Here is a 15,287-nt window from a genome sequence, read left to right as displayed (position 1 = left end):
TATTAACGTGTCAGGTATTTCTATGAGATAAGAAAAAAAACATTATTTTGTAACTAAATGATAGTTCTATCCACGTAGATTCTGCAAACAGAAACAATGAAAATCGATATAAAAGTGACTCACATTATTTTAACAAAAATCGATTTAGATAATAGTTTGGAAAAAATAGGAAAAGCTAGAAAAGCCCGATTAATTGTAACAACTCCATCAGGAGTTGAAATTGGAGAGGACATACGCCTAAAATCAGCCCATTAAGGTGTTCAAGCTCGCGAGCATGGCTCTTGCGCGCAACTGGGCTCGTGCTCAATAATTGAGCCCGAACCTCAATGAAACAAGTCAATGCGAGCGCAACTCAAAGAAGTGAGCAGGAGTGCAAGTGAGCTCAAACCCCAATGAAATACGTAAGCGCGAGCCCAATTAAGGGAAGTGAGCCCGAGCACGAATGAGCGCGAGCCCAATTGAGAGAAATGAGCCCGAACGCGAGCGCAGTCGAGAGAAGAGCGTGAGCCCAAGTGAGTGAGAGCCCAGTTGACACAAGTGAGCGTGAGCCAGAGTGAGTGCGAGCTCAGTTGAGAGAACTAAGCGCGAGCGCGAGCTCGGGTGAGTGCAAGCCTAGTGGAGAGAAGTGAGCGCGAGCCTGAGTGAGTGCGAGCCCAGATAAGATCAGTGAGTGCGAGCGCGAGTAAACGCGAGCCCAGTTGGGAGAAGTGATCGCGAGCGCTAGTGATCGCGAGACCAGTTGAGACAAGTGAGCGCGAGCCCGGGTGAGTGCAAGCCCAGTGGACAGAAATGAGCGCGAGCCCAGATAAGATTAGTGAGTGCGAGCGCGAGCTCAGTTGAGACAGGTGAGCGCGAGCCCGAATGAGTGTGAGCCCAGTCGAGAGAGATGAGCGCGAGCCCGAGTGAGTGCGAGCCCAGATGAGATTAGTGAGTGCGAGCGCGAGTGAGCGCGAGCCCAGTTGGGAGAAGTGATCGCGAGCGCTAGTGATCGCGAGTCCAGTCGAGACTGGCGAGCGCGAGCCTGAGTAAGTGCGAGCCAAGTTCAGAGAGATGAGCGCGAGCCCAAGTGAGTGCGAGCTCAGTTGAGAGAAGTGAGCGCGTGTGAGCGCCGCAAGCCCAGTGGAAAATGGCCATCTCTGTTAGAAACTATTCTTACTTCTAATTCTTTAACTTGGCGCTGGATCCCAAATACACTCTCTTCTAATCGTTTATGCATTCCTTGCATCTCTTCCTTTATTTCAGACTTCCTGGAGGTTGTTTTTCATTTCAGAACGAACTTCTTGGAGATTGCTATCGAGTCCTGTCATCAAACTTAATAATTTCTCTAGTTTGTCATCTTTTACCAACTTTTCATTGTGTGTCTTCTTTCATACATTCGTATCATTTCCATGGAGTATCTGGTTGTGAATAATAGTCCTGCTCCTCTGCACTCATCTTTAAACACTTAAAATGATAGTATTTATTACAAACATCATAACCCATAAAAAGTCCACTATCGTCATAACAAACAGCTTCCGTGCTCGTGTCCAACATTGTTATCAAAATAAACGTGGCCACTTAAATCTGAAACACTATAATTGCTCAAACACTATAACATATGGAAATAGCTCACCTTTCCACAGTTCACAAATGTCATGAATGCCACCCAAACCAATACGCACTTTTGAATCACGTCGAGGTCACCAATTTGCAATGTTCCTTATTCTTTATCGAAAGGAAAATGTCTTCTGTAAAATGACTCCACTAAACTTCTTTTATATAAATCTCTTTCGATAGCACACTATAATAAAAGCTCGTATGGACGAGCAAACATTAATTCGTTTGTATGTTAAATTGTTGCTCATTAATATATTATATAATTATAGTTTGGCGTTAGCTATTACAATTGTTACAATGACGCACGGACGTCTTAACACTAGGATCGTACCTCTCCAACTAACTTATTGAACTAACTTTTCACACTCAGTGTATCCGACTACAATATAATATTACTAAGTCAATTTTTATGCATACAAAATAATTCAACTGATCTTTACACAATATTAAACACTGCAATATTATTATTATTATTATTATTATTATTATTATTATTATTATTATTATTATTATTATTATTATTATTATTATTATTATTATTATTATTAGTTGAAGTGTTAAGTTTAAAATGAGGCGAGGCAGCATTTACGTAAACTAAATGATAATTTATTTTATAATATTCACTAGTTCACCATACATTTGCGAGAGTTAGATTTGGGAAATGAAATGTATACAACAGAAATATGTATGAAATATGAATAGAAAAAATATTACAATAAAAATAAATTATTAGAAATATTGATTAAGTAATTGGAGTTAAACATGCCTTTTCAGTAAGAAGCGGATTTACTTTAAAGTGCAATCCACGAATGTTCGAGTTTTAATCCGACTAGAAATCGATAACTTACACGATATTTACTTCATTACTTCTATAATTCTTTATTCTTTTAAGTATTATAATTCTCTTTAAATTGTGACTTTTCCGTTTCAAAACGTGGAACGAGAAATAAATGTAATATTCTTTTTGTTAAGAGAACCTTTCAAACAGTGATGATTTCAGGGGATTATCTGAGGGAGAATTTCAGACCCTGTCAACCTAAAAGTTTCCCCCTTAGGGGTCATATCTTCGATCATGCTCAAAATTCTAATTTTTTTCCGTCCTTCATATATTGACAATCCCCAGGGAAGATTCTTCTGAAACCACCAATGCTTATAAATATTTTTTCATTACAAATCAAAGGATAATAATGAAATATTGAACATGCTGATTATTTTGTTTTCAGCTATGGATTTTAGATTTGCAATTCATATAATGTTCCGATCTAATCGAATTTGAAAGTAAAGTGGTTGCCAAAGACTTATTTAAGGAAATGTTCCGAATCCTCTGATAAAAATACTAACACACTTTCAAAAAAGAATACTTTTTTCAGGATTTGAATACATAAACTTCTGATTGACAGACTATTGATCCAAACCGCTCGACCATTTCGCACGCCTTCAGGGAGCCTCTTTTGACTTTTGTGTAAAGTGGTTTTATGCTCCACACTCGCTTTTGTTCATGTCGGTACGACTATGAGTTTGTGGTTGATATTTGGACGTTACAAGTCTTTTTCGTATAAATTACATTTGATTTTACGTCCTAATAACTTATATACAACAGATTGAATCTGTGAAATGATTGGGGTTGGAGTGATCGTAAATGTTTTCATAGTTAGTAATCTGGATATGCAAACCCGTTTAACGTGGGGACTTACTTATATGAAATTTGTTATGAGTATAATAGACAACTAAACTTCTATTTGATTCAAAATAAAGGAGTTCTGTATTTTGTTTTTAAAAAACCTGTAATGTTGATAATTTAGTGAATACCTTCTGATTCCTCAATTACGTATTCCTGTTGTTTGCCAATCAATTTGATCAGTAACAAGCAACTATTTTGAACGAACTGAAAGGGCTCTGTATATAGGCAAGCCAGAATAAGTAAGGCTTTAAATGAGTGTTTAGTGTTGTGGTTACGTAATCTGCGGGTCCGGGTTCGATTCTCCTCCTCGAGCTTCACAATTTTTACAATGTTTCATTTACAAGGCTGAACTCCAATCGGATGCTGCTAAATGAAAGATAATCTCCAGTGGAGAAATTTCATGATCATGTAATCGTGGAAATAAAGAAAGAAAACTTAATAGAGAAATCCAGTTACAGAGTTAATTCTGTCAATGGTTGTATATTTGATATTATCGGTTATTTTTGTGCATTTTTAAATTGTTGTTTATTGACACTATATTCTTCACCTTTCTCTTTGTGTCTCAAGTGTAAATTTTCCCAAAAATTATACAAATCATGAACCCCTAGTTATATTTGCAACCTTACAGGAAATACGTTAATACGGATAAGTTCTCCAACTCTTTTCAGTATTATTGAATTTTGCACTTTAATATTTAGAAATAAATTACTTTATGCCAATAGATAGCATTTTCAAAAATCATTTAACAATTAATAAAATCGGTCAATTTCTTCTTTCGAAGTATTATTATTTATCAACCAGTGGCGCCGGAACCTAGTAGCTCAGGCCCTGTTAGACCCCCAAAATTTTCATTGGGTATTGGGTTCTTGCCCCCAAATGATCCATCCATATTTTTAATTGATTTGCTGTTAGGATCCAGGTGGTCTAGGGGGCGGGCCCTATTAAATTTTTGCTGGCCCCGCGAAATATTCACGGTAGGCTTGCAAATGAACTATAATATGGTTGGATCGGGCTCCCCTAACTTCAGCCGGCCCCCCTTACATTTTTGGCCTTGCTACCGGTCTGCTTAGGAGTACCGTTAATCGTTTCAAAACTCAGCGCAAAGCTTTTTGTTAGTTAAAAAATAACCTACCACAGTGGCGGCGATTGGACGTTAAAAGTGGGGGGGCAAGACATAATCTGAATATTTGTATATCAATCTTAGTTTTCCTGGTTGTTTCTAACACTTTGTTTCACGAAAGGTTGTATAACTAATAGGATACTATATTTTTAAGTCAAAATACTGTATATCGTATTTCATATTTTATTAAGTAAATTGACAAAACCAACGCAAGTAGGTACTAGACCTTTATACTCTGAAATAACGAAAATGTAAGAAGAGATTTGATTCCTTGCTCACGAACATCTTAAAATTCTGTCTGGAAAATTGTGTAATCAGATTATTTAATAACAAATTTGAAAACCAAATAAATAGAAATAATAATATTAATCATAGTAATGAATAAGTTGTCTTGCTTTGTAGATGCTATACTGAAACTGGGGATAATTGAACAACTTAATTTTTAATTCCACACATGCTATTAAATGCGTGTTATTACTCTTAGAAAATGAAAGACAGTAAATACAACAAGCATATGCTACGACATTTAAAGCAATATTTGCTTTTGCAACTTCCCGAAACATGTTCGTTGCCACTAGGTGCAATTTTCACTTTCTTGGAACACATCAAAAGACAACAATACTTAGAATCACTCTACACTCCAGCTATACAAAATAATCCTAAAATCTAGAATTATGTTGAATTCACTAAATTTAATTGTATATACAGTTACACCCCTAAACACACACCGCTTCACTCGTATATTACATTACAAAACAATGAAAAAGGTAGAAGTTGTTTCTTGTTACGCTCTTTTTAATCAATATTCCTTACTTTAGAAAGAAGAGAAGACATTAGTTTCAAAGCGGCTGACTAACATATCGAGCCCTTGTAAGAAGGAGGTATAGAAGCAAAACCTGCTAAAACCATTTTTGAATTTTGTTTGGGAACGACAAAAAATTGACGCCCTCGTGTTTTCTGAATTGTTGAACAACATTTTTTGTTTAATGGTTGATTTCACTCATTTGTATTAAGTAGGGACCTCTAAACAAGAAAATTGTTAAACAATTCTGAAACATAAAGACATCACTTCTTCGTTTCCTGACAAAACTGAAAATGGATTTAGCAGGTTTGACTTCCATATCTCTGGATTGAAAGTATGCTCGAATTGTTGTGCTCCAATAGGTTGATTTTTGGGTTAATTTCCGTCGCATTTAAAACGCAATTCCTGTAGCTTTCTTAACTTCACGGGAAGACAACCAATACGTACTCACGCAACGGCAAATGTTACATAGCACCATTTTTCTTATGAAACAGTAACACACACATAAACTTTATATTTCCAAATGAAACTACGGTATATACATTAATGGGTTGCTTCAAAAAAGTGGGGGGCAACTGCCCCCCTTTGCCCCCCCTAATCGCCGCCCATGACCTACCATATATACCGCATAACCTATCCGTATATTATTTGATATGCGGATATGTAGGCCTATAGTTATTTGAACTAAGTAAACTTGTTTATATGATCCCTCCTTTGAGTTAATTATTAGATTAACTAAGTCCCTCGACTGTTATCTACTCATCAGCGCCTCTGGTATCCGTATATTTTTTTCAAGTGGCTGTGTATAATTTTACGTGTGTATCATACAAACAAGAATTACTGTGAGTACAAGTATCCAAAGACTCCCTTTGTCATTTCGTCAGCCAGCGTTTTGCTCCACTTTTGCACAAAAATACCTTTCACGATTTGTGCTTTTAACAGTTGGAGTCAAATTCACGCTGCTGTGCTAGCCACTACCAGGCGTAATTAATCTTGGAGCAGGCGATAGTTGGGTTACCAATCTAAGGATTTTAACCTCAAGAATTTATGTGGCCCACTGTACGTATAACGATACAACATGCATTGAAGTTTAAATTAATTTCAATGTTACTTATTTTCAAAATAACAGGGATAACATAAGGAATTGCTTAGTAGCACTGTTCTGGTACATTTTGATCTTTTTCTATCGTCAATTCTTCTTGACGCTTTGTTTCCATTACACTTTAAATCTTGTGAATGACATACCTGATATCGAAATATTGCGTTCCGTTTTTGTTTTTGTTTTAGCTCTCTTGACATCTTCCTATTAATTGTATCTATTGAGCTGTACAGGATGCATGGAAAGAACACTAAAACCTCTGGAACAGAAAAGTTAGAAAACATATGTTCACTTTCAAATACTACGTTTAATCAAACATATAATTTTCTTTTTAATTTCAACAGTTTATTATGATTTTTCTACTCCATAAAATACTGTATTTTATTCTTCATTAAACTTTTGGTAGAACACATTCACAGTGGAGAAGCTCATGGAATGTCTGTCAACCAACTGGATGGCTCAGACTCGATTCCAGGAGGAAAGAAAATTCATTTGTCATTCAATTTCAGAGATCACTCATCGTCTGTAAAATAGGTAGCTGATGTAAGCTGGCAGACTGCAGGAGTTTTGATTCTGACTATATTTCCTCTTGTATGTGCTGAAATCTTGTGTGGGAGAATTACCTCGATCCATCAGTTGGGTATCATACGGCTTGTCAGGGTTGGGCACCCATTATCTTTTGTCTTCAGTTTTGGTAAAATACTAAAAGGTTTGCTAATTTTTGATGGGCTACAATGCTCCGTTTATGCTCCACATCAAATTTTGCATTAGTGAAATCTCCGACAAGTAATAATGAGTGATCCTTTTTATCCGAATTCGATCCCAAATTTCGTTCTGGAGTGATTCTTTTTGAAATTTTCTGATAAATTTTCGGCTGGTCATAGCGCCAAAAGGATATATTTCTACACCCAAGTAGATTCTTTTTGTTCCCTATGCCAGCTGTAACGTATATCCTGTTTCTAAATATAAATTTATATTAGTACTACAATTATTTTGGAAGGATATTAACACGTTACACGCGCACCTGCCTCCGCAAAGACAACTTAAACGTGCACGCTGGAAGGAAGGAGAATTGAATTCCCCCACTAAAAAATAAATTATGATTATGTCGGTATAGTTCAAGTAACTGAACAAAAGTGGGAACTTATTAAATCCAATAGCTACTAGTAAAAATACTCTCATAGCACGCCAGGTAAACTAAGCTCTACATTAGTCAAATAATAGAGTTAAATCGGATATTATCAACTTTATATCTGTAAACTCGAACAATATAATTAATTGCCAAATTTTGAGAATACAAAAAATAACACAAAATGAATTTAATTTAGATCACAAAATTGAGAACTCAACTATAAAACTCATTATCATTCAAATATCGACCAGCGATAGCAGCATAGAAACAACCACAATGTTAAATGGCGTACTAACTTGCCAAGAGAAATTCTAGAAAATAATTTACTTACAGTAGGTATTCCAGTTATAAACCAAAGCTTTTTCAGCAATAAACTCACATATTCACAATTTATCAAATACACTATCAACACTTAATTTAATTTAGAAGCCGATTAGGTTGAAACATATTCAATTTTGACACCAAATATAATCGTTTTCCTTCCTATTTGATAGCTGCCTGTGATCTGACGATCCCAGGTAGCGCTGCACTTGAACAAAATTATCATTCCAAAAAGTACCACCAGAGGTCATTGAGAACCATAGCTTTTCTTGAAATGATTTAAATCTCAGTTAGGATACTATGATTATTACAATTTACAATTATTATTTTAGAAAATTCAAAACCTTGACTATAAATGACATATTACACACATCCTGCCCTCCCGAATTAAAAAGTTAACCTTTTTAATATAAATGTTCCTAAATTATAATCCATTTAATAAGCAATTGCCATAAGGTAACTACTCATAATATCTCCGTTAGTTGATTTGAATCATCCACTCCATCATTCATACCTAACCCCCAAAAAGAAAAAGAAAAAAAAGAAAAAGAAACGAACTAAACAAAATCAAATACCAAAAATAACCAGAATCATCCATCGCCATACAAAATTCATTCACTCATGGACCTCTACTTCTAATCCATCACCCGTTAATAATTATGGCAATTAACTCATTAATAAATTATAATAATACAGCCTAAATTATTTTTCAATATTGTCTAATATCGTATAGATTAATTTCAAATCTTATTCCTCATAAGCATTATCAAACTAATTATCAATACTCAAATTAAACAATTTTTTTTTTTTTTTTTTTTTTTTTACAGATATTGGCTCTCCAAAACATCCATTTAGGCAATAAACAATAAAAACATACTACTTACATACAGCTGACAAATTCTGCAATAATTGACAATATCCGAAACCAAACTTATTCATGGACACATACATACATCAATGGTAGTCGCGACAATACACAAAACACGGCATTGCAGGCCTGCAATAGAAATAACAATTACCATTTGATCAAAACAAATAATACACAAACAAATACACAACCAAACTAAAACTGTGGTAAGCGGTAACACTCTGACTGAGATACTCTAAATTAGCCGGATTTTTTTTTTTTATGTTGCAGTTATATCTCTTCTCTCTCGATACTTTTTAGTAAGGGCTACATGTGACCTACGAACATCATTAGGATTAGCATCAGATCTAATTTGAACACTGTTCTGACCCAGGAATTTGACCAATGTGTATGGGCCCTCCCAACGATAAGCCAAGCTCTTATTAAACTTGTCCACCAATGATGACTTAACTTGCGATTTTATTAATAATTTATCCCCCACCTTATAATCAACAGGAATTCTCTTTTTATCATATAACGCCTTCCTCCTCTTCCACGCTAACTCCATATTACGCATCGCCGATGCCCAAATTTCACCTTTATTCTTATCCACAAATATTTTATCCACATTCCACTTAGTGTCAAGAGGGTCACACACATTATACCCGTATACCATATCCACTGGACTACACTTTAGTTCTGTGTGGATCGAATTATTGAGTGAAAATTCAATTTCGTGTATGCCCTTATCCCACTGTTGTTGTTTATCATGGAAAAATATCTTTAACCCATTTTTCACAGAACGTATGTATCTTTCACTCAAATTCGAAAACGCTGCGTAAGGGGAAATCCTGATATCTTTGATTCCTTGACTATATAAAAAGTCCGTGAACAATTTAGATACAAAAATCGAGTGACAATCATGGGCGAAAGCATGTATAAACCCATGCCTACACATTAACCTATACATCTTATTTATAATACTTTGGCTGGACAAAACTTTAATAGGTTCCAGATAAACGAAACGTGAACAGCCATCTACTATAATTAAACAATAACGTCCTGATTTTGATCTTGTTATTGGCCCAATTACATCTCCATACCAAAGACCGTTTACAGTCTTTTCATATTCTGATACTAGCAACCCCATCTTTTTCCTATTTTCGGCTTTTGCTAATTGACATTCTTTACAAGTGGTTACGTATTCCTTAATATCTTTCAAGATACCAGGCCATGTATAGCGCGAGGCTAATTTCCCAATCGTACGGCTCACCCCTCCGTGACCACCGGGCAAAATTTGTCCATGATAGAATTCCAACAATACTCTCCATAAATTTTTGGGAACACAAACCTTATAGGGATTCTTATATGCTTTTGTTTTCTTACAAAGTATTCCGTTTACCAATTTATAACCTTCTACCTGTTGTTTGCTTTCCAATTTTTTAATTATTTCTGACAGAAAAGGATCTTTATACTGATGCTCCTTAATAGATAAAGATGCATAGGGCATATCCCACATATTTACCATACATAGGTTTTGCATTTCCTCATCACTAGATTGTACATTCTCAATCAATTCGAAATCATGGGTGTTATATACTCTAGAAATAAAATCAGATGTTACATTTAAATTTGACGATATGTGCTTAACATCAAAATGAAAGGCAAACAACCTATGCAATAAGCTACCATATTTTTTTACACGTTTAATATTCTTGAGGGCATAAGACAAACTTTGATTATCTACTAATAATTCAAATTTATTATGTAAATAGATTTTAAATCGTTCTAGAGTCTCCACTACTGACATCAATTCAAGCAAATAAATGGGCTTACTATAATCATAAGGACGTAATTTTCGACTGAAATACGCTACAGGTCTCAAGTAGCCTTCTGAATCGTACTGTTGGATCACCCCTCCAAGACTTTTTAATGATGAATCGCAACACACTATAAACTTTTGGTTTAAATCGGGTAATTTAAGCACTATGTGGGATTCGAACATTGCCTTGATATCATCTAAGGCTTTTTCCTGGGCGGGTCCCCAATGAAATGCCACCTTAGGAGATCTCAATTCATTTATTGGATGCATTATTTCATGAAAACCAGGCACGAACCTTGAGTAATATTGCAAGAATGAACATAAACGCAACACCCCCCGACGATTTTTTGGTGCTGGTAAGTTGCGTATAATATCTAGGCGAGCAGGATCCATTTCAAATTTATTATATTCAATAATATGACCTAAATAAGAAATTCTGGTTTGAAACATAACACTTTTATCAAGTGACAGCGTAATACCATTTTCACGAAAAATATTCAACACTTTTGTCAACAATTTCTTATGCGAAACAATATCTTTAGAAACCAGTACGACATCATCAAAAAACCACTCCAATCCTTCCTCTTTTAAGGGATATAACAAGTCTGTCATAAGTTTTGACAACAAGTAAGACCCCACAGATAATCCGAAAGGTAAATAACGAAATTGAAAAAGGCCTCTGTGCGTCAAAAACGCAGTATACTGGCGCGAATTCTCAGATATCTTCAGTTGTAGATAAGCTTTACGTAGATCGATCACACTAAAGATACGCCCTTGAGATAATTGTGCAATAACATCCTCAATAAGCGGAGTATATTGAGAATTAACCAACAGTCTGTCATTCAAACCTTTGTAATTGACTACTAATCTTCTTCTTCCACTCTTATTTTTAACCAAAAATGCAGGAAAAGCCCAACAACTATTACTTTTTTCAATAATGTTCTGTTCTAACCAATCATCAATAATTTTATCCATCTCCTTCTGTTCACTACGTGAAATCGGATATGCTTTATTTCGAATAGGGGTTTCATCAGTCACTTTTAATTCATACTCAAAGTTTTTAACTGTTCCAATACGATCACTGAAAACGTCAGAATAATTAGCAACCAATTCATTTACATACCTTGGTAAATCAGGATCTTCATTCACCAACTTGGGATCGACCAAAACCTTGGTAGCCTGCCTATTAGGAGTTCTCGTATCCTCTCGTACATTGGATCCATCCCCCTGTGTACCAGACTGTTGAAAATTATGTACCACCGCCCTGGATGTAGCTCTGCTGTTTGAACCTGTTTCTGCTTGCACACCATCGCGAGACGCCTGATGTTCCACAAACCATTTAGAAGTCGGAACCTTATGGAACCTGGAATGATTAGTTTCTGCGGCAGAATCATTTTTCAAAAGAGTAGGGGTATTATTTAACCTTATTGGAACTTTAACTTTTCCACCATCTATTATAAATTGTTTCTTGTTAATGTCTATTGCTCCTTTAAGAAAACTAATTCCGTCTATTCCTATAATAAACTTAGGTGACAAGTTTTTATGCAAAAAGAATTTAAGTTTGTAAGTTAAATCACCAATTTTTATCGGTAGAACAACACATTGATCTAAATAAAGCACTTCCTTTCCAATCCCCACTCCACGAAAAGTATCTTTAATATATTGCACTCTCCAGTTAGTGTTTTGCTCCCATTCTTTAAAAGAGTCTATATCACAAAGATTCACTGTACTGCAAGTATCTAAGGCTCCTTCTAACTTTCGTCCCAAAAAATACGCATCGATAAATGTAGCTATAGGTTTCCTAATATCCTCGGTTGACGTTCTATTCATCAAGGCCGCCTGTTGTTTTTGTTGTTGCTTTTTATACATACAATTTATAACCTTATGATCCCCGCCACAAAAATAACATTTTATTCTCTTTTTACACTCAATAGAAAAATTTGACCCGCACATTTCATCATAGACTAATTTTGATCTTTCATAATTCACATATTTAACAACTTCCTCATATAGTTCTTGATAAGTTGATGGAATATTATATTTAAAGATTGCGTATCTAATATCTGGTTTCATACCCTGTAAAACATTCACTTTAATACCCTCTTCATTTAGAGTGCCTTGAAACACCACATAAGCATCATAAATATTGCTGATATATTCTAATATATTTTCATTCTTGCTCTGAATACGTTCAACAAACAATCTATTTATTTCTCGTAAGCCTAATGGTGTCAACAGAGAAGTTCGTAAGGCACGACATACCTCCAACCAGTCATTAACATTGCCCAACAACTTAAGTAATTCTGTATTTAATAACCCAGTAGTTTTTCCAATAGCCAACATCATAATACATTCTAAGGGAAACAACCTCAGTTTATTAATTTTATAAACAGAAAGCAAAAACTGAAAGAGTTCTATATCTTTGCTTCCATCACAAAAGGGTATATTACGAGCAAAATCGTTTAAAGATTTTTGTGCTGAATGAGTTACAAGTTTACTTAAATCTGTTCTCAAAACAGAAGCATTAGTATTGCATGTGAAATTATTTACAACTGATTCTGAAGGAAATATCTGAGTTCCAGCCAAGTGCGAACGAATTGCTCGTATTTGTGCTGATAAGCTACCACCAGCTGTTGGAGGTGAACGGCCTTGACCGCCACCTGACACCCCCGGGCGACTAGGCGAAGTCTTAATACAAACGTTATCACTCTGATTTTTATTGCCACTTGCAATAACAAATGAATCATTTTCTACCGTATTATTCTTTCCAGCGTCACTCAAAACACCAGGATCACTAGCGTGATTTTCCACACTAGGATTTGTCAATTGAGTTGGGTTAATTACTAAAACTCCAGTATCACCATTTTCGAAATGATCAAGTTCAAGACGTAGGTCATGATTAACAGGTCCGGTCGCCATCTTACGAACCACTCGGTGACGCTCAATACAATTTTAATAACTTACTATTTAACTATAATGCAACCCTTTTACAGAATAATCCGGCTCTATCTATCACATAACAAAAATAATAACATATTTTACATTCCCACTCACCAACTGAGATCACAGGCAGCTATTTAGATTTGTAACGTATATCCTGTTTCTAAATATAAATTTATATTAGTACTACAATTATTTTGGAAGGATATTAACACGTTACACGCGCACCTGCCTCCGCAAAGACAACTTAAACGTGCACGCTGGAAGGAAGGAGAATTGAATTCCCCCACTAAAAAATAAATTATGATTATGTCGGTATAGTTCAAGTAACTGAACAAAAGTGGGAACTTATTAAATCCAATAGCTACTAGTAAAAATACTCTCATAGCACGCCAGGTAAACTAAGCTCTACATTAGTCAAATAATAGAGTTAAATCGGATATTATCAACTTTATATCTGTAAACTCGAACAATATAATTAATTGCCAAATTTTGAGAATACAAAAAATAACACAAAATGAATTTAATTTAGATCACAAAATTGAGAACTCAACTATAAAACTCATTATCATTCAAATATCGACCAGCGATAGCAGCATAGAAACAACCACAATGTTAAATGGCGTACTAACTTGCCAAGAGAAATTCTAGAAAATAATTTACTTACAGTAGGTATTCCAGTTATAAACCAAAGCTTTTTCAGCAATAAACTCACATATTCACAATTTATCAAATACACTATCAACACTTAATTTAATTTAGAAGCCGATTAGGTTGAAACATATTCAATTTTGACACCAAATATAATCGTTTTCCTTCCTATTTGATAGCTGCCTGTGATCTGACGATCCCAGGTAGCGCTGCACTTGAACAAAATTATCATTCCAAAAAGTACCACCAGAGGTCATTGAGAACCATAGCTTTTCTTGAAATGATTTAAATCTCAGTTAGGATACTATGATTATTACAATTTACAATTATTATTTTAGAAAATTCAAAACCTTGACTATAAATGACATATTACACAGCGAAAAGCCACCAACCGTTAAAAAATTGCGCCTTCTATGGGTACAAGAATATTTAAATAATTTACTGGAGTACAATTATTTTCGATGGGCTAGGGAATGTTCGTATAGTAGGAGCAGGATGTTTTATTTTATTTCATGAAATGGGATTTAGATCTTACTTTATTCAGGTTCTATTTTATCATTCGTTTGAAACAAATTAAAATGGAAGTGAAAATTAGGAACATGAAGTGCACTGTCACAACACAACACATAGGTGAGAGTTAGTGGAACAAATGAAAGTTATCTTCTGTCCAGGGGCAATTCTGAACATGATGAAGACAAACGGATGCCCTGTGAAGACATAAGATTCTTACTGTGCAGAAAATGAAGGTGCTATATAACGAGAAATGATGGATTATGAAAATGCTACAACTGCGTCTATATCCGCGTGGTCACGAGGGAATGTATAATGGTAAAGTGCAAAGAGAAGCGACAAAGGCGTAGATATTCCAAGTAGATATTTACTGTTTGTCTTATTTTGGTATCAGAAATCAAAACCCGTGAGCTTTTGGTGTTATTTTCGAGCACCATATATATTTTATTTAATTGAGGTTTACGGTCTATTAACAACTTTCTTTGAATTTTTTGTTACTGTACCTCTTTTCTACGGAATTTGTCATAAATTTTTATCGTTCTAGATCCCAGAAAAAAACTTCCTATGGATACTACACACCCATTAAATAGAATCATTGGAATGTTAGATCCGAGGTTTGCTCATAGTCAGGAAGATTTGACATCTCAGAGAAAGAAAACATCAGCAAATTATGTGCACGATATCTGTGGTGGAGGAGCTAAAAAACGTGAGGACGGAGATATTATCCACTATGAAGGATTAATGAGAGAGACATGTGACCATCCAC

General features: G+C 35.1%; 1 protein-coding gene across 1 annotated transcript; it reads right to left on the bottom strand.

The window, feature by feature from the left end:
• Window positions 1-8,327: 8,327 nt before the first annotated feature.
• Window positions 8,328-14,322, bottom strand: LOC145690595 (uncharacterized). Its single transcript, XM_081765640.1, has 2 exons — window positions 11,544-14,322; window positions 8,328-8,748 (listed from the first exon to the last, which is right to left on the bottom strand). The coding sequence occupies exons 1-2, from the start codon at window positions 13,337-13,339 to the stop codon at window positions 8,706-8,708; spliced, it is 1,839 nt and encodes a 612-aa protein (XP_081621766.1). The 5' UTR covers window positions 13,340-14,322; the 3' UTR covers window positions 8,328-8,705.
• Window positions 14,323-15,287: the final 965 nt, after the last annotated feature.

The sequence above is a fragment of the Thermobia domestica genome, chromosome 7 (assembly GCF_964235325.1).
Source record: "Thermobia domestica chromosome 7, izTheDome1.hap1.1, whole genome shotgun sequence".
Lineage (NCBI taxonomy): Eukaryota > Metazoa > Arthropoda > Insecta > Zygentoma > Lepismatidae > Thermobia > Thermobia domestica.
This window is presented reverse-complemented; position numbering and strand designations above follow the sequence as displayed.

Coding starts and splice junctions, on each gene's coding strand:
- LOC145690595 (XM_081765640.1), bottom strand. CDS start 13,339: ATGGCGACCGGACCTGTTAATCATGACCTACGTCTTGAACTTGATCAT. Junction 8,749..11,543: donor GAAGATCCTGATTTACCAAG/GTATGTAAATGA, acceptor TTTCTATTGCAG/GCCTGCAATGCCGTGTTTTG.